This window comes from Denticeps clupeoides, chromosome 3, assembly GCF_900700375.1.
Source record: "Denticeps clupeoides chromosome 3, fDenClu1.1, whole genome shotgun sequence".
Taxonomy (NCBI): Eukaryota; Metazoa; Chordata; class Actinopteri; order Clupeiformes; family Denticipitidae; genus Denticeps; species Denticeps clupeoides.
Genome location: NC_041709.1, coordinates 21,417,766 through 21,438,064, shown reverse-complemented (window position 1 = coordinate 21,438,064; position 20,299 = coordinate 21,417,766). Strand labels below are relative to the sequence as shown.

The window sequence follows — 20,299 nt, the reverse complement described above, 5'->3', positions numbered from 1 at the left end:
AGCAACGTGGTGTGAGATGAAACTGCCCAGAAAGCACATCAGAAAGACACTTTAGGGTCACAAAACGAGACAACTGGAACAACTTTGGGACAAGTGCAGATTTTTTGAGATAGCAAGACATGTGCATAAAACTCTTCCAAACATCCCACCAATACAGACATACACACTGTAAACAGGGGTGCCTTTTACGGCAGTGGGTACCTTAAAGTAAATGAATTATTGGACTTCAGGATGTGTACACACACAATACATATGAGTTTCAAAAGGCTTCAGGTCTGAGTCAACCATCATGTCACATTTAAAAGAATAAACCATAGGATGATAATTATGCACCCACATTCTCCAGAAGCAAAAAAAAAACATACAAATTTCAGGATCCGTTCTACCACCTCAGAACCATATGAGATGGCTTCAAATGACAGGAACGAAGCAAGAATAATTCAAGTCAAATTAGATATGAATGTGAGTGCAGTACCAATGAGAGAAACACCAACTCGTTTCTTAACAAGCCAGAAAATCTGACAAATAAGCTTCTTTTGTTATTTGACTAGATTTGTATTTGTAAGAGACTTAATCTATCTTTAGAAATGTTGTCAACAATAACAAGTGTATATTTATAAATGTTGCATTGATAGATCCGTTGGCTTGTTTTTATATATATAAAAAAAAGGTACTGTAATCAATTGGAATCAAAGTTTAGTAGAGAATCAAATATATACGAATGAAGGGGTGGGACGTGAGGAACATACCAGGACAGGGAATACTAAGTGACATTTTTTTTTCGACAGGTCATGGTGAGTGTTTCCTACTGTCACATCGAGTAGTCACCGATCACAATGCATAGAGAGCACAGTGGATGCAGGGTAATCAGATAGGAAAGCCTAAAGGCTTCTCCAATTACTAATTATAGTCCATCTTACTGGTGTCATGCGACAAATAGTTGGAAATTATTTTAATATCTATATTTCAGGGTATGGGTTAACTGCATGTTGGTGTTCTGCAAAACACAGAGCCAGAAGATGAGATACAGAAAATATGGAAGTGTTTTATACATCTTTGGGAATGTTGACAGCGTGTTAGATACTAACATCTATTTGTGGTCACTTATCCTGCTCAATTTCCAACATCTTCATGTCCACCCTCACCTGTGTGAGTGCAGTAAAGGCCAGCTTTGGTCAGTGATTAAAGGAATGAGGGTATATTAAATGTACAAATGTTAAACTTTGAGGCATCACAGATGCTAATATTAAAATGAATTTAAAACCACAATTTTTAAATTTACCCATTTTGATTCGCTTTTCAATACGACAAACAGTGTTGCTACAATTTTTTTAGAGCATGTTTAGCTCAGTAACCCGTGCTTCACACAGGAAGGAAACAGGAAGCTAAGCACATATAAATCTGGCATAATAATCCCTTCTTAGAAAAAAAAAAGTGACATTTTTTGGTCCATTCAAGGATTGATTTGGTTTGGGGCGAAGCTGCAATGCCCCTTATGTCCAGCAGAGGGATAGTTTGTCCACAGGTTGGTTTGTTTTTCGTAGTCCACTGTAGTGGTCTGGACACACATTTATGTGTTGAAGCTTGAGTTGGCACTGCTGCAGCTCTCCTCATAGGTGGGAGGGGGCTCTGAAATGGAGACAGAAATGCATATGTAGCATTACAGTGCACATTGCAAAGCACAAGATGTTTAACTGCTATGTTTTCCCCCAAAATATATTTTAAGTTATATATATTCCCTAGATGTTGTTTTATAGCCATTTTATAGTATTCTTTCTTAATGCAATACCAGGTTACACTGACAAATTTAGATAATCCTTCAGCTCTTCAGACAGAACTGTGCTAGCATTCAATATACTGCTAGGACAACCACAAGTTATAATCACTCTCACAACTCACTCAACCACTTTCCATAACTGCAGCTGCGGTTACCGGAGCGATCCCAGGACACTGGGCGCAGAGCAGGGACTTCACCCAGGGTGTAACACTCAGAACACCCTTTAGAAGAATATCTATTCTGATTTATGATTAAAAAAATATATATATCTCAACCACTCACCAGAGGGGTAATCACAGCTGCTGTATTCCGGAGGCAGGATCAACGGACAGGCCGTGGGCACTGGTGGTGCGCTGCCTTCCGTGAAAAAGGGGATTGTAGCTCCCGTGGACAGACAGAATAGAGGTGCAGAGGCATTAGTGGGGTTGTACTGCCCATGGGGTGAGGACATGCTGAAAGCGTGATCAAATGTTGAGGGTGTGTGGCCTGTTGCGTCTTGTTGTGAGTGGCTTTTGGTGGGGATCTCCTCACTCACAAGCCCCCCTGCCCCGAGATCACTGTCTGGTTCCTCTTCTGCTGGCGGGGCACTAGGAACAACCTGCCCAGGGTCAGACAAAGCCGGAGCAGGTCCTTGTTGGCTGGGGGGATAGGGTGCCGGACGTAAAGGGGACATATTGATGGCAACGTTGCCAATGTAGACTGGTAGAGTGACCATAGCATCTGGAGACTTCAGAGATACCTGCAGAGGAAGAGAGATTGAAAATTCATTTCTACATTTACATTTATGGCATTTATCCAGAACAATGTTCACTCAGTAGTTTCAGGTAGCGTCCCCTTGGAGACACTCAGGGCTAAGTGTCTTGCTCTGGGACACAATGGTAATAAGTGGGGTTTGAGCCTGTGATTTTGTGTACTTCTGGATTATAGGCAAGGGTGTTACCCACTTGGCTACCCACCACCCAATTCCTTGACATAGCGAACATGGTGTGGGTGTGTCCTCACCTGAATATAATACTCTATGTCAATGAGGCTGCAGCCATGAAGCAGGGACTGGGGAAGGGGTGGAACAATGATCTGTTCTCTCCACTCAGCGTGTTTCCCTCCCTTCACCCCTGCACCTTCAACCTCTGCAATGGTACGCAGGTCGAACAGCGGCCGTTTCATCTTGTAGGTCACTTTCTTCTCCACAGGGTTGAAGACACACACACACACACACACACACACACACACACACACACACACAGGTTCAACACAAACAAATGAGCTGAAAAAATGTAACGGCTTCATGGGTGCAAGTTTTAAATCATGTCGAAAAAAAGTGTGAGAGCTGTCAATCACTGGACTCCTTCCATTTTAAACTCTTTTAATAAAAATATAATTCATTTTGGTGTTCTGGATAACAGAAAAAAATACACATCAAACTGGTTAACAAGTAGTTAACATGCCCAGTTCCAGCTCACCTGAATGAGGCTGGCTAGGACATTGCCTGTGTCTTTGCCTGATTTGTTGTGGATCTCGGTGGCCAGTTGGATGATCTGCCCTGGGATGTACCCCCTCAGGTCAGTCTGAGACTTTAGCATCAGAGTTCCTGTCTTCACAAGAAGGTAGTTGAACTTCTTAGTTGTCACTGCAGCACTGGCTTGCTAGGAGAAGATGAAACACGTACTTCAGACGACTGGCAAGGCCACCTCATTTCTCATTTATTTACCCTCGCATGTTCTACGCAGACAATATGTCCAACCGAAGAACACAGAAGAATTAGAATTTTTAGATGCACCTCTATGTCTGGCACTTCGTTGAGGTTAAGAAGATTCAGCAAGTAAAATGGCTTCTGCAATTTGTAGTCCTTGGAGAAGCGTGGTGTATCAATAATTGCTTTAATTCTGTATGAGATCTTCCCAAAAGGGCCCTCAAAGGAAGTCGGGGCTGAGGCTGGATCAAGAGAGGACAATTCAGTTGTCGCAAAGAACTTCATTATATATAGAATAGTTACATTCAGGAATGAAATTATGGAATCCAAGAGTTATGTGGTCATGAAAACAACAAACTGAATATTTAATATGCTGTCTGAGGCTAGTTAATGAGAAACAGGAAGACCCCTCAATTTGTCATCTAACAGCAGATGCCACATGAGACACATAGCAAAGAGGTGGGAACTAGGCCAGCTGGATAAAATGACCACAGCAGAAAAGTAGCAGGCAAGGGTGAAAGGCACAGGCAGTAGTGTGTTCATGTCACACCTGCAGATAATCAAAAAAAAGACACACACACACACACACACACACACACACACACACACACACACACCTTTATTAATTAAACAGGTTTCTATAAGTCTCACCTGGGATCAGAAACTGGAAAGAGAATTTGTGTTCGCCTGCACACAGGATTCCTGGTAAACAAAGTCAAAGGGCAGGAAACAGTTGGAAACATTTTATTAATAATATAATACAATATATAATATGTAATATGTAATATATGTATGCATTAGGCAGTGGAAAAAGTGTGTAACAGTCATATGGCACCAGCCCCAGGCTGCTATAAATTGACATACCCTGACATTTTTGTATTCATGTTCCTACATTACATTTCTTCCACCATGATAGGGCTTTGTTTTCGAAATACAACTGATAAACGATAATGTAGTGTCAAACACACAGCTACTAAGGCTATGATTTTTCTGACACATGAAATAGTTTTTTACAGTTACATCCTGGTTGCTACGTTATAAATTGATTACAACATCTTACCACACAGTCACAATAATCGACCACAAGACACACATCAATGGTAAAAATAACTGATTTATGGATTTTTGGCATGGAACCATCCCTGATCACAGTTCACCCTGGAATCCCCCCCCACAGGCAGTAAAGCAACAAAGGGCCTTATCACAACTAGAAGGGATTATGGGAAGTTGGCAGACCTAGAGGAAACACAGGAAATGACAGGGCATTATCAGTGTCATCTTTCTCCTCCCTCATCCAATGATACCGCAATTTACTCACAACTTACACCCGCACCAACATGCAATTACAATGGTAAATTTCATGCCTGCATTAAATTCCTATGTAGGGGTAGGTGAATTTGTCAAAATATCATATGATGTTTTGGTGTATAAAAGATAAATTTGACATGTGGAGCAGTGGACATGCCTCCATTAGAAACAGTGTCAGCAAAATGAAATGTTCCAGCTCCTGGCAACCTTGTACAGAGACTAGGACAAAGATTTATAAAGCCAATTACCTCCACTTCCTGTATATGAGATAAATGCATTATTTTTTGATGTATATTGCAAAATGAACCGTCCAGACTGTCCAGGAATTGGTGGATGCTTTAGTCCAGGTCTTGGAGGAGATCTCTTCATAGACCATTTGTCACCTCATCAGGAGCATGCCCAGGCATTGTAGGGAGGTCATACAGGCCACACACACTACTGAGTCTCATTTTGACTTGTTTTAATTACATCAAAGATTTACAATCAGAAGTTACAGGGACAGTCCCCCAGGAGCAACTTAGGGTTAAGTGTCTGGCTCAGGGACACAATGGTAGTAAGTGGGATTTGAACCTGGATCTTCTGGTTCGTAGGCAAGTGTGTTACCCACTAGGCTACTACCACCCAAATCCAGACATCCACGGTTAATTGATAAATTTGATTTTCATCAATATTTGATGAAACCACGACCGTTCTTCTGTATCGCCCCTGGACTCATTATGCCATTGCCAACCCACGCCACCCAACTAAAATTCATCCCGCTACTTTCCATTATGAGTACACCACGGTAACCAAGAACTTTCCTCCCGGAACTGATTGGCTGGCCAGACACTGACAATGACCAGGACAGTGGTATGATGACTACCCATAGGAACAAACTTACGGGAGGATACAGTACCCCTCAATCAATACCTGGGAGAAAGAGAGAACATCCCTAATGTCCATCCAACCATTTTAGCCACCTCACCGTTAGAATCAGCCTGTGACCTGCGCGCACATATGTTTGTGTTTAATAGGATACGCCTTGTGTCAGGTCACATTTTAATCTGGTCAACCTGCATATATAGATGCGTCCTTTCCTGTGGGCTTTCAAAGATTTACATTTACATTTAAGGCATTTGGCAGGCGCCCTTATCCAGAGCGACTTACAACGTGCTTTCAAGTTACCATTGATGAAGAGATCAATTCTGGTTCACTAGGACCCCCCAACCATGAATACAATCCCTCTACCCACTCCGCTGTAGATTCTGTACACAAGTTCGACAATAAGAAAGTTATAAGTTCATCTAAATATTCTTTAAAGAGGAAGGTCTTGAGCTGTTGTTTGAAAATACTCAGTGACTGAGCTGTTCTGACCTCGAACAGCGGTGGTGGAAGTTCATTCCACCACCGAGGGGCCAAGACGGAGAAGAGTCCTGTTCTGAAAAGATGAGTCCTGAAAAGATGACCTGTTCAGGTGATTTTAGCTCGTATTTCAACTCCCGTTAACTTGTTCAGGTGATTTCAGAACACGTTCTTGTATGCAGAAACATGTGATCGACGGACACTTTCATTTATATTCAGCAGAAACACAGTTACGACACAAACACGTGCACGTCACCAGTTGATACAATCAACATTAGTTGCGTTAGCTAGCAAGATAAGTGTCTCTATTTAAACCAGGTTTATTATGTGAATAAATTGTGTCTTTCTGAAAACAATTTGCCTGTGTGGTTTGTTATTAGGCTAATGTTAATTAATGCATAAGAAGGTCTAACATCATGCTTTGAAACCTAATCATAGACATAGAATTGGGCAATATGTTCCTCTAGGGGAAAAATCCTCTACTTCCCTCCAATTACACATCATTGTCCTGAAAATAAAGCTATATACTATGATTTTTGTACTGTTCCTGGAGTTCTATGACATGTCTGTCCTTGCACAATTAAGCTTGTTCATGTGCATCCCCTTAAAACTCAGCTTGTTCTGACAATAATACTGGTCATCTGATTCTTGCGCTGTTCCTGTAGTTCTGTGGTAATATGTCCCTGCACAGTTAACTGTCTAGTTTCATTAAACAGTATTGTCACATTGTTAAACCACAATTGTCACACTGGTTATACTGGACTGATGGCTGGACATGGCAAGGAAGAAGGATGCATAAGCACAATGTCACAAGACAGAGGTTTAAAACATGGTCACACGACAGGGGAAACATCACCAAACAATGACCTGACAGCAAAAAGACACAAATTGGGTAGCTTTATACAATCATACACAGGCGAACACGATCAGGAAACATAATAAACACAGGACCAACATGAAACTCTGGTCCGAACATCTGATCCGGAATAGCCCTTGCTGGACCGGATCATGACAACAATAAATAGAGGACAACTCAGGCATCACAAGTCTCGGAGTAATTGTTTTTGAATAACTGACAGTAGTAGAGCCTAAAGAGGTTTCTGTTGTATTTATCGATCTCTCAAACTTTCCAAACCCCACAAGTTACAGATGTGATCTGAGAAACAGGGATTTGGGTTCTATAATTCCTGGGATTTATCAAAACCAAATTCTTTTGGATTGGGATCAGGATGCAGTGGATGGCCAAGTGGTTAAGGAAGCGGCCCCGTAATCAGAAGGTTGCCGGTCCGAATCCCGATCCACCAAGGTGCCACTGAGGGGTTACTGAGCAATGTACCATCCCCACACACTGCTCCCTGGGCGCCTGTCATGGCTGCCCACTGCTCACCAAGGGTGATGGGTTCGTTGTGTGCTGCAGTGTATCACAATGACAATCACTTCACTGCATTTATTTGTATTTTGTCGTATGTCCAGACCATGACCGTGCTTTCATGTACATCTTAGTAAGCACCCCTAGCTCATCTAGAACTCTTAACGTTAATTCTGGTGGTGACTATTCATGTTTATAGTGGACCACAATGGTCATAGAAGTGTTCTTCCTAAGATTCGTGTCACCCGGATAAGTAACCATGCGAGAGATACTCTCACACCACTCCCGTATCATCTCCTACACCCTGAAACAGCATAACCCAAAAGGAATCCACCAACCACAATGCAGCGATCAGGGTTTTGCCCACTTTCAATGTGCCGCCTGATGCCACAGCTAGCACTCAGCCTACCTACCATACCCTCACCTCGACATTGGGCCCCGCCTCCCACTGTATTTAGTGTGGTGGTCAGATACACAGCTGGTTTCTGCACCTCATCACCTGACCCCACCTTGCTTTCTCACTTCACCTGACCTCCATTCTTCTGGTTCCAGTGGTGTTTCCAGGTCCAGCACCGGATGACCCCTGGGCCTCTCTATATGTGTTCATGGTGTGTTAATGTTTCTGTTGATACTTCAAGCTATGAGATATGAGATGTGATGACTTTGATAGAGCCTGTGCTGGCATTGGGAAGAATCTTGGTGACAGAATAGAATGTTCAGGATGTTCACAATGTTCCCTTAAGAAGGAATAAATAACTCAGTGGTAAATGTTTAACATGGGCTGCCTCTCTTTGAGAACAGACAGGAGTTCTGTAGTGAGCATGGACATGCAGAACTATGTCTAAAAGCTTTCTTTCATTCTAAGTGAGGATGGAAACACTCTCACAATTAAAAAAGCCATTTAAAGACAAAAAATTGAAGTAATAATTGAACTAAAAACTAAACTTTCACTTTCACAGAAGATGTAGAGCCCACAACTTGTCCAGCAATATTCCAGCATTAATATGCAACAGCAGTAAAACATTTAATTTGTCTGTAAGGAACTAATCAGGTTTCATGGAAGCAGAGGTGGACAAATACTGAAAAGATGTAATTAAGTAAGAGTATCTTTACTTTGCTTAATTTCTACTCAAGTAAAAGTGCCCATCTAAAAATCTACTTGACTAAAGGAAACAACGTATGTGATTTAGAATTTACTTTGATTAAAAATTACTTAGTTACTTTGAATTACATGATGTAAAAAACTACAATTAGTCAAAAATCCAAAAAAGCACTAGTTGTTTTATTCAACTTTTAGGTTGTATAAATGTACAAACTATGTTCAGACCACCCCATAAAAAACTTTTTTTAAGCACAGTTGGCCATAAAAGTAACAAATTCTGAATTATATGGTCCAACTCAAACATTACAATAAAAAAAGAGAAAATAAAGCCAAAACCAATGTATCCAAAACTGTGAAAATGTGAAAATGTTCAACAATTCCTTTTTAACAAACTGTTCTTTCTATAGCAAACATAAATATGTCAGTTGTCTTTATTGACAAAAAGGCACACTGCTGATATTAGAAATGAAATAAAGCATCCTGGCCTACTTATTCAATTTGAGCAATGTAATATATGGAACAGGTAGGTAACCTTTCCCCTTATGACGACACAAGAAAGAAATTCAATATCTGACCGTCTGAGCTGCCGCTCTCATAATGGCAAAGCAGAATGATCAAAGCTCTCTTTATACATATCACCACTTCTAACCACAGCAGGAACATAGACAGGCTAGGGGAACACAAAGGGAAATCTTCATGATAGGGGACCTTTAACAAAAGGCACATAGAAGCCTGCCTGGAGTTTGCCAAACCCCGGTTTTGTGACGTTGTGTGATTGTGTCCTTCTTCCTTGTCCAGTTTCGTCATCCTCTCCGTTCACCTGCCTCGTCATGCCACCATGGTTGTGGCAGAAAGACCTGACCCGCTTTTGGACGCAGCAGACGGCACACCGCTGACATCAAAGGAGGCGCGACTCGCCGGGAGGACGCCGCCAGCCCCCTTGTCCATGGCTTCATTTTCCGCAGGGTCCCAACCCCTGCCTCTCAGTCCCATGTCTGGTGGTGTTGAAGGTGAGGAGTGGCCATTCAGCGGGGTGAGCCGGAGATTGACCGTGAGTGGCGGGCACCTGCGGACGAGGTGCCGGTACCACACTGGCCTGAAGCCATCTGCGCAGGACTACCGCCGCTTGTCCATCATGAATACCGGACCAGTCCTCATTCATTTACCATTCATCTCAGCTGTTCATCTTCTCTTCTCCTCTCGTCTCGACTCAAATCGATTCTACTCATCTCATCGTCCACTCTATTCAAAAGACTCTGTGTATGGACTTCCTTCCCTCCTTCGTGGACTGCTTTGGCGGGCTCGCTGGGTGTCGTGCCTAGGAGGGGGATCCGGTCTGGAAGGAGTTTCACGTTTGTCACGCGTAATGTTCCCTAATCGTTTTCACCTGTGTCTAATGTATAAAGCTGCCCTGTTCTGCCCTGTATTTGTTGTGTTACACGTTCACCATGTTACCGGATGTCTCCCCTGTCCTGTTCTGCACAAATTAAACCCCGGTTTCGTGACGTCATGCAAATGCGTCCTTCTTCCTTGTCATCTCTTCTTATCGTCTCCGTTCACCTACCTCGTCACGCCACCACGGTAGTGACAATTACAATAATGTGAGTAAATGAAATTCGTTACTTTCCACCTCTGCATGGAAGGGATCCTCTGTTAATATTAGAGAATAAGTAGCCAGTGGCAGTTAGCAGTAAACTTGTATGAGTGACAGTTCAGGGCTCACCTTTGTCGGCCAAGGAGAGGGTGCTGTTGAAATATTGCTCCTCCATAGTCCAAGAAGGGTCATTCATCTTACTTGAGATGCCACATGACCCCAAGCAGCTCACTCGGATTGCTACAAAAGGAACACACACACATGTAATTGTCATTTAAATATCAAAAACTCAAAAACAGAAATGATTATACTGCATAATCCACTGCTGCAGGGTTATCAAATGCATAATATGTTTTTTCCACACTGCATGTAAGTTTGGAAAACACACTGCACTAGATAAAGAAACGGTCCATACACCTACTCCATACTCCAGGACATAGGTAAAACAAAATGTGTATGCCAAACAGATCAAATATGAAAAGATCCCATACAAATGTTTCATTGGTTCACGTCAGCGCATGTGATGTTCTCTTTTTTTTCTCTCTTTTTTTTTTTTTGGTTAAGGTAGGGAACAACAGTCCAAATTGGCTTTTATCCAGGTAACCTTAACACAGTAAAGCCAGGAAATATAACACCATCCTCTCCTGCTCAGTGACCGAATTCCTCTAAACCACCAAATCAGTACAGCAGACAATCCAGATAAGCCTTAGACTAATTGATTTAGGTTTTCTGTGACTGGAAACCCTATAATAAGTGCAGAAAAATACACTTTCAACCACTCTGAAAATTTAGAGGCTACATTGAGTTTAAACATACAGTATCCTTTCATGCCATTGGCTATAAAGGCTGCAGAGAGTGGGAGGTTTGTGTGTGTGTGTGTGTGTGTGTGTGTGTGTGTGTGTGTGTGTGTGTGTGAGAAAGTAGAAAAAAAGTTTTAAATTGTTTAATAGTTATATAGTATATCCATTTAGCAGTGAGGAACAATACCTTTGAGAATTTGACTGTCTGGTCAAGGAAGAAGAAGCTAATGCTACATAACCTCACCAGTTCATGGGCAGACTGGGACAGAGCTCTGTTGGCATTGTGCTGGGAAATCTTGCTTTGTGTGTCGGTGTGTATGTGTCTCTGTACTGTGGTGGCACTTAGGAAGGATGTGCCCCCATGGCGATTCCAAAACACACACATACACACACACACACAGCAGATGGTGCCACTTTGGCAGATGCTTTACCGTTGGCATGAGTGGCCACCTTCATCCACAAAAACACCCACCCTTCCTCACACACACACAACCCCTACAATTCATATAAAGAGCTAAATCACTTAGATTGGATGGCAACTGTGGTGCCGGGTCTGAGGTGGCATTATAGGGTGACTGCCATCTGTCACCAGCCATCTGCCTAAGCTGCAGTGGGTATCGCCAAACCCACTAGGTGCTCTTTACAATGAAATGCTCAGTAATTCACCACCATCTGAACCTACGCCCATAACAGCTAACTGGAGGAACAACGATCTATGCCCCCCAAGATCTTGAACTAAGAAAACAGCCAGGCTATGCTCAAAATGGTATAATACTGACTAAACATCATTTTGCCCCCATGATGTAGAATGGTTACAAACTGCCAAAGGTTTTTTTTAAACAATATTCTATTTAAAAGCCATTTGCAAACCATAGAAGTGAAGCGGCAAAGCAAAAACAAGAGTTCCAAGTATCTTGATGCCTTAGTAAATTAGCTTTTGGTTTGCCTCAATTTAGGGTCAAAGACACTCTAAATCAGGGGTGTCAAACTCGTGGCCCATAGGCCACATCCCGTGAGTTCACTTTATATAGATCTATTATTATGTCTTGGCCATATGAAGCGCTTATAACACACAAACTACAAGTCCCATAATGCAGTGCTACAGATGCCTTGTTGAATCGGCAGCTGAATCTGTACAGGAGCAGTTTCCACGTTTACGGCAAATGGCTTGTGACGAAGCTTGAAAATCTTTTTTCGTGATTCAATGTCACCAGAGCGCCAGGTGAAGTGTTCAGGTTGTCAGCAAAGTGCGCACTGCATTATGGGATCTGTAGTTTGTGTGTTATCAGTGTGTGATAACGCTGGGTCATAATAATAGATCTATATAAAGTGATCTTGTGCGATGTCGCCGAGTGTGACACATGTGATCGATAAATTATATCGCAGATGAACATCAGCTAGCCTGATAGAAACAAATGTTTCTATCTATGTACAGATGCAGTCTAACCCACCCAATACAATCCAAGTGGGATACAAGTGACATTGTGTTTGTTGGTGGTGCTTTGCGCCCGTGAATGGGAAAGGTTGCGTCAGAAAGGGCATCTAGTGTAAAACTTTTGCCGAATCCATTAAGCGAACAACCGAACATCCGCTGGGGTGATCCCCCTTAAGGGAGAAGCCAAAGGACCACGACCCTCAAGTCATTTTAATTTTTAGATAAAAAGCTCATAGCTACGGTGTTGTAGCACACATTCTTGCACTCAGTTCACCAGTTATTTCATAGCTCAGGACCGCAGTAATAACTAATTGTAGTAATCTTGGTATGTGCTCTTTATGAGTGAAGAAACTAACCATTAATTCATAATCAATTCCTTCATATCTAAGGATCATGTTTCCACATTCATAGATATGGACCTTTCTCTCATGAATGATCATTTTCTGCAAATAGAGGACAGTGAAACAGCAGGTAACCATGGTGATCCCACCCAGTATGGGTGGACATCTGTCATTTCCTCTCTTTCATTTCTGTTCGCTGCCATGCTCCGTTCAATAAATAATTTTTCACAAGAAATTCAGAAAACCATTTGCGCCTTAGTGGTAAGCCATCTTTGAGATGCGGGAAAGATGCACACACACACACACACACACACACACACACACACACACACACAAACTGTCAACACTACAGTCCCACCTCTAAACACATGTGACACCAGAATGACTCCAAAGCATGTTCTCACTGACGGAGTGTGTTTAAAAGGGTGTTTGAGCCCCCATTGCTTCTATTGAGCAATCACCTTCCCCATCACTAAACACCAACCACACCTTCTTTGTCTCTCTCTCTCTCTCATATATAGCTTCACTGTTTAGGTAGTTTTAATATTTCCACCCTAATACTTATATTTAGCCATGTAAACGTATATGTAAAAGTAAATCACTTGAGGCTTTTCCTAACATTAGTAACCATAATCCTCCCCCCTCACTTCTTTTTGGTTTGAACATGCACCTCACGTTCTCAAACCTGAGTGAACACACAACGTAACCCGAGGGCACAATCCAAAGAGATACAGGACAGACACTCTAAAAGTAAGGCGGAAAAAAGGGAGTGTGAGAACTAGTATCTGGAGGTTCTTTCTTTCGTATCTGCAAAGCTGCAGATCTTTGCAGATACCATCAGCCGTGGACGGAGGCCACTGATCTCTCTAAACCCGACCACAGCTTCTCCAATGCAGCTAAACTGACGGGTTAAAATGTGGCTTTGCTCTTCTCACACAAATGCAAATATTTCAGAAGGGGGGGTGGGAACAAGAGAAGCAGTGAATAAAAAGATCACCATGGTAACAGCCGGTCACTCCGACTCAGGTCTGACAGCCAATCAGAGTCCGGGCTGCAGACACGTAGCCACGCTGACCCCTGTGACATCAGCATGCAACCATGAGTCAGCATGGGTGGGTGGGGGGAGCTGGCAGAGCGTTGGGAGAGGTATGGGCAGGCGTCGGCATTCCCAACACTCGAATTAGGCTCCAACAGGAATCGACACACACAAATTCACGTGTGAGACACTGGCCTTTGTCAGAACAATAGAAACCATGGCGTGTCTGCACCAGAAACCCAGAAACCACCTGCTGAGCAAGAAACTCTCAGATAACGACAAGGATGTGTCTGACGCCACTTTGGCTTTGACTGCAACTGGGTCAGGAGTATTAATAACACCATTTAACACTATAAGCTCCGCTCGGGCTACACCGACAGAGAAGAGTATTCACCGCAGAGAACAAAACTCACAGGTCAAGTAGAGAACTTCTCACAGAGGTAAAGCAGCAGCCACTCCCACACAACACTCCCTCGCCCTTGGGTTGTATGTCAGCTACAACTTTCTCTTCCTTACACAGGGTTTCTCTCACCTCAAAATTCTCTCAAATCCTCTCTGAGCGATCATAAAAAAAAAAAACTCTTTCTCTGTGCGTTTGTATATGATAAGAATTAAAAGGGACCCCGCACAAACACTGTCACTGGGGGCTTCTGCACATTCTTAACACAAATGCAATTCTGAATGCTTTAGGGGCCAAAGCCCTCTTTATCATTGGTTCATACGCTATTTGTGGCAAATGCAATCAAAGTAGGAACTCTCCAGTGTTATCTACGGTTCAGCGTTTTTCCTCTGCACACTCCGCACTCTTCCCAATGTGTGGAGTTTTTAACCCATGGATAATGAACAGTAAGCATGTCTCAAAAGATTTAAATTGTTAATGTTTTATTTTAATGAATTAATATTTGCAAAAAATACATAATAATAAAAATAATGTGACTACATAATCACAATGAAAAACTTTAGTTGAGCTAACAGCTACCCAGTCACAAAGGACTCTTGTAAGTCGCTTTGGATAAAAGCTAAATAAAGTAAAGTAAAGTAAAGGACTGTTTTTTTTTTAAGTGTAAAGCATAGGCGGGTAAAGGGCAAGGCACAAGTGAACGACATGGCTGAAGACGCGAGGGACTTTTAATTAATAAAATGAAAATGGCTCATGGGCTGATAAAAGAAAAACACAGGCAAACCACAAAGCAGCATCATACAGGAGAGTGTAGCAAAAGGCATCTTAAAATGACAGTCCTCATTACCAAAATGTGGGGTACGCTCATTCAGTCTCTGCTTCAACTGGACCCAGACGTGCTCTATGGGTTTCAGATCAGGGGACATTGATGGCCATGCCATATGAGGCACTCCAACTTCTTGAAGTCAAGCTGTGGCAATTCTGCCATGATGTGGTGGAGCATTATCAACCACGAACAGAAAGTTGGGGGTATGCTGGTGGATTTGTGGGATGATGATGGGTTCTAAGATGTCTCTGAAGTAAGAAGGTACAGTGACACCCAGACCTGGACTAAACTCCTGGAAAGTCTGTGGTGCAACGTGGCTTGGTGGTTGGAGCGAGACATGATGTCCCAAATGTGCTCAATTGGATTCAGGTCAGGGGAACGGGCGGGCCAGTCCATAGCATCAATGCCTTCGTTTTGCAGGAATTGCTGACACACTACAGCCACATGAGGTCTAACATTGTCTTGCATGCCCATCCATTACTGACCCACTGGTCAGTAATGGATGGCATCTGACTGGTCAAGTTGGCGGATGTTGCAGGCAGCAGAACGTTCTCCACGGCATCTCCAGTCTCTATCACGTCTTCCACATGTGCTCAGTGTGAACCTGCTTTCATCTGTAAAGACCAAAGTGCACCAGTGGAGAATTTACCAATCTTGGTGTTCTCTGGCAAATGTCAAACATGCTGCACGGTGTTGGGCTGTAAGCACGACCCCCACCTCTGCATGTCGGACCCTCAAACCACCATCATGGAGTATCTTTCTGACTGTTTGAGCACAAAATACACATTTGTGGCCTGCATTTGTGGTCATTTTGCAGGGCACTGGCAGTGCTCCTCCTGTTCCTCCTTGAACAAAGGTGGAGGTAGTGGTCCTGCTGCTGGGTTGTTGCCCTCCTACGGCCTCCTCCACGTCTCCTGATGTACTGAACTTTCTCCTGGTAGCACCTCCATGCTTTGGACACTAGGCTGACAGACACAGCAAACCTTCTTGCCACAGTTCATACTGATGTGCCGTCCTGGATGAGCTGCACTACCTGAGCCACTTGTGTGAGTTGTTGACTCCATCTCATGCTGCCACTAGAATGAAATCACCGCCAGCATTCAAAAGTGACACAAACATCAGCCAAAGAAGTGGTCTGTGGTCACCTGCTGCAGAACCACGCCTTTATTGGGGATGTCTTGCTAGTTGCCACCAGTTGTCTATTCCATTTGACAAATTTAGTGTCAATCACTGTTGCTTCCTAAGTGGACAGTTTGATTTCACAGAAGTGTGATTGACTGGAGTTACGTCAGTGTATATTGTCTGAAGTAAACCAAGTGTCTGAGATGAAAAGTGTCCATCTGGTCAGATAATGTCAATATCCTCATTTTCAATTTATGATTAGCGCATTGGGTGTGAAGTCACCAAGTTTGTTGTTGGCCGACCAAACCCTAAGGCTCTGACCCCTATTCAATTCTGGCCATCACATCCACTCTGTTGACTCTGGTTACTGAGTAACCTGACACTCTACACCCAACAGAGCATGCACAAACACAAGGGACACACATTTGCCCTGTTTTGTATAAACATCATCCAAAAACCAAACAAGTTATGTGTTCGCCAACACAAAGAGACCGAAACCCCCCATTTAGCTGTACTGAAATATGAAACACTGGCCAAAAAACAGACTTCGGATTCATGCACATTTACTCTGGCTGAGATTGTTTTGCAGAAATGAGGAAGCCATTCACTCACTCATTCCCCACAAATAAAGGCCTTGTGGGGAATTGATTTAAACATCTGATTGTCTCGTTCAATTGGCTATAACAGAGTGGATGTACGTTTTATTATAAGGGCCGAAAGCAGAGGTAAAAAGTGGAAAAGGGTGGACATAGAGAGGACTGATTGTTGCCATATTTGCTTATTTTGGTGCATTTTTGGACAATAGCAGACCGGTTCATATCATCCAGAATGAGGAAGTGCTGGAGAGATCAGAAACATTGCCATGGGCTCCTCCCATTGTTAATTCTACATTATTTTAAATTAAAAACATCATTAAGGGTGTCTTCTGGGTGACAGAAATAATGACACCCAATCAAAAATGTTTCTCATCTTCAAGATACAGATGACCAGCATGCTGTTGTTTTATCTCAATCCTGAGGCACTTACAGCACTTTGAAAAAAAGGGCTCTTGGCCTTAATTTAATTTTTTAATTATTGAAAGAGAAGAACATATAATACATTACATTTTACATTTTATATTTACAGCATTTATCAGACACCCTTATCCAGAGCGACTTACAATCAGTAGTGACAGGTACAGTCCCCCCCTGGAGACACTCAGGGTTAAGTGTCTTGCTCAGGGACACAGTGGTAGTAAGTGGGGTTTGAACCACGGTCTTCTGGTTCTGGTTCATATTACATATTCACCTAAGAAATGTTTCCTGTTTTTACATACATGAAAAAGGTCATTCAAGAGCATTCAGCATGATAAAAAAGAAGAAGACATAAAAGGTAGAAGGTCATATATGAACATTGTCAAACAACAATATTGCGTGCCATTGCCCATAAAGCCCACAAATATAATCCACGTGGCCCACATTACAATGTCATTACAGTAGTTTAAAATATTAGTTTTCTCTTTTAAACTAAGCTGCCTAATTTATGCTTATGAGTAAAGAGTCTTTTTACTTTACTATAATCTACTGACAGAAGGTTAGGTTTGTTCACAAAATGGCAATGATAAAATATTACAGATTTTTTTTTTAATTGAGCCAGTGCAGTATTAACTGACATTTAAAGAAAATGTCGTTCTCTCCCTTATGAATATTTCATAAATTATACTCAAACATTGTTGTTAGATGGGTGGGACAAGCTGGAGACACTTCCTTGTTACTTGTATTTGTCTTGCACTTCAATTACACTCTAGGGGAATTTTACAGACTGGTTCTAGACGACTCCTGCTACTCCTGCTTGTCTTCAGTAACAATATATCTGGACATCATGATTCCAAGAATTTACCTCAGGAGAGTGACCTCAGAGCTAAACAAGAAAGCAGGATGATGTCACTCGTCAAATGTCACCACGTTTTCATGACAGCAGCGTTATCGTGATCGCCTTGCTCGGTAGGGAATTTCTGTGAGTCAGAGCTTCCACAAATCTGCCACACACTTAAACCATGACCTACAGGACAATTTAACAGTGTGCATATTTATTATTCATTTTTTAAAATCAAATACTTAAATCTTGCTGTCACACGCCTCGAGGTTATGTCACTCGTGTCTGTACCCGCATTAAAAGCTGAGAAGGAATTTGTGCTGGTCCTCTGACAGCTGTGGGTGTGGCATGAGTGGGAAGTGACCACTGATCAAAGGAATAATCAGAATCCGTGTTTGGAGACGAGATTAGGATCCAAGTGACACGACACGACTCAGCATTTTATTAGCCCGCCCATAGCATTCAATGAATGTACTAAATCATATCACATTTATTCATTTACAGCATTACAGAGTAGGTTTAACACAATCTCAGCCCCCAAGTGCATTGAACGCAGTTAAGAGTTCAACGTGGGGGTGCTAGTAGCCTATTAACCAGCATGCCACAGGTTCAAACCCCACTTACTACCATTGTGGCCCTGAGCAAGTGTCTCCAGGGGGACTGTCCCTGTAACTACTGATTGTAAATCGCTCTGGATGAATAAATGAAGTTTGGGGTTCGTAAATGTAAGCCCAATATTGCCATCTAAACATCATTTTCTTCTGGTTTTGTACATCCCATCAGCCTCCAGCTCACCTTCTAAACCAAACCAGGAAGATGTTCCAGGGAACATTTCGCAACCAGCAGAGCCCACAGGAAACATGAAAGCACAGTACAACACGACTCAACTTCCTCTGTGACATCATGGGCACGTTGTTTTTTGGGAACCCTGGCATGGCTTTTGTGGAAGTATTTAGTTCAAAGACAGACAGGAACCCCAAACTACAACAGTCTGGAACAAATACAGTTCCTCTGTTCACAATCCAACCACTGTCACAGAGAGTGGTATTACGACTACATTATGTCACAGAGAGTGATATTACGACTACATTATGTCAAAGAAAGTGATATTACGACTACATTATATCACAGAGAGTGATATTACGACTACATTATGTCAAAGAAAGTTGTATTACAACTACATTATGTCACAGAGAGTGATATTACGACTACATTATGTCAAAGAAAGTGATATTACGACTACATTATATCACAGAGAGTGATATTACGACTACATTATGTCACAGAGAGTGATATTACGACTACATTATTTGACTAACTGGCAACAAGACAAATGTTTTTATAAAGTTGATGCCCCTTTTTTGGATGATGACATTATTAAGGCAGGAAATGATCGATCCCACAGCTCCACCGCCTCACTCTCTCCTCACACTATGCAAGGCTGGGGTCAGATCTTATTATTACCTCGTTCATGGTTATAATAACAGTCATAATGTTTTGGGCTTTGGGCTTCTCGGTGCAAGTCACCGGATGTCTGGACGAGTGAGTTCTGATCCCCACGTCTCGGAGTCGCTTCCTCGCAGCAAACCGCATCACGACTCTCGTTTCCTGCGGGGGAACTTCACCGAGTTCACGCTTCTGCACAGACCTGTCGGCTCTTCGTCAACTCAGATCCGATTCGCGGACAAATGAAGCGATCTTCGCCAGTCGGGCCGCCTTTATGCACGACTTTCATTTATTCACCTGAGGTTTCACTCGTTTGTCTCGGACCGGAAACTGTACTTTGACGACTCGCGGCGCGCAGTTTCTGGGCGTTTTACGCGGACAGCGCACCAGACGCCGAGTTTAACCTGTTGAAGTGTCGCCATGTGTCGTATAATAGCCCTACGGAGAAGACAATAGCCCGGAGATCTCCTCGGAAGATAAAACGCTAAACAAGGCTTGTTTTTTTTATTGTTATAAGTATCTTTTCCCCCCACCCAGCTCATGTCATCTAACAGAACTTGTAGGGTGGCCCAGGTCGTTCGACGCCGAAATGAAGTATTAATGTCACGGTTCAATGGAGCGACACGCTTACCCTTGTACTGCAGGGAGCCGCCGACCGTGATCCGCACGCAGCCCGACAGGGACTCGCCGGGGCCGTACACCACCTTGTTGTCGGTAAAAGACGCGTCGAATTCCTGCAGCTTCCCCATCGCGGCGTGGAGTGCACTGAGGCGCGCGCCCGGGCGCGCGGCCGTCCCACCTGCGGCGCTGACGTCACCGCCGCGCGATTCGAACCGCCGCGTCCCACTCAACGCGACA

At 42.9% G+C, this 20,299-nt stretch overlaps 1 protein-coding gene across 1 annotated transcript; it reads right to left on the bottom strand.

The window, feature by feature from the left end:
- Positions 1-995: 995 nt before the first annotated feature.
- arrdc1b (arrestin domain containing 1b) lies at positions 996-20,239 on the bottom strand. The gene is made up of 8 exons (XM_028971910.1): positions 20,073-20,239; positions 10,311-10,421; positions 4,119-4,169; positions 3,555-3,709; positions 3,238-3,420; positions 2,780-2,956; positions 2,060-2,516; positions 996-1,629 (listed from the first exon to the last, which is right to left on the bottom strand). Exons 1-8 carry the CDS (start codon positions 20,188-20,190, stop codon positions 1,571-1,573), a joined length of 1,311 nt encoding a protein of 436 aa, XP_028827743.1. The 5' UTR covers positions 20,191-20,239; the 3' UTR covers positions 996-1,570.
- Between the last annotated feature and the right edge of the window lie 60 nt (positions 20,240-20,299).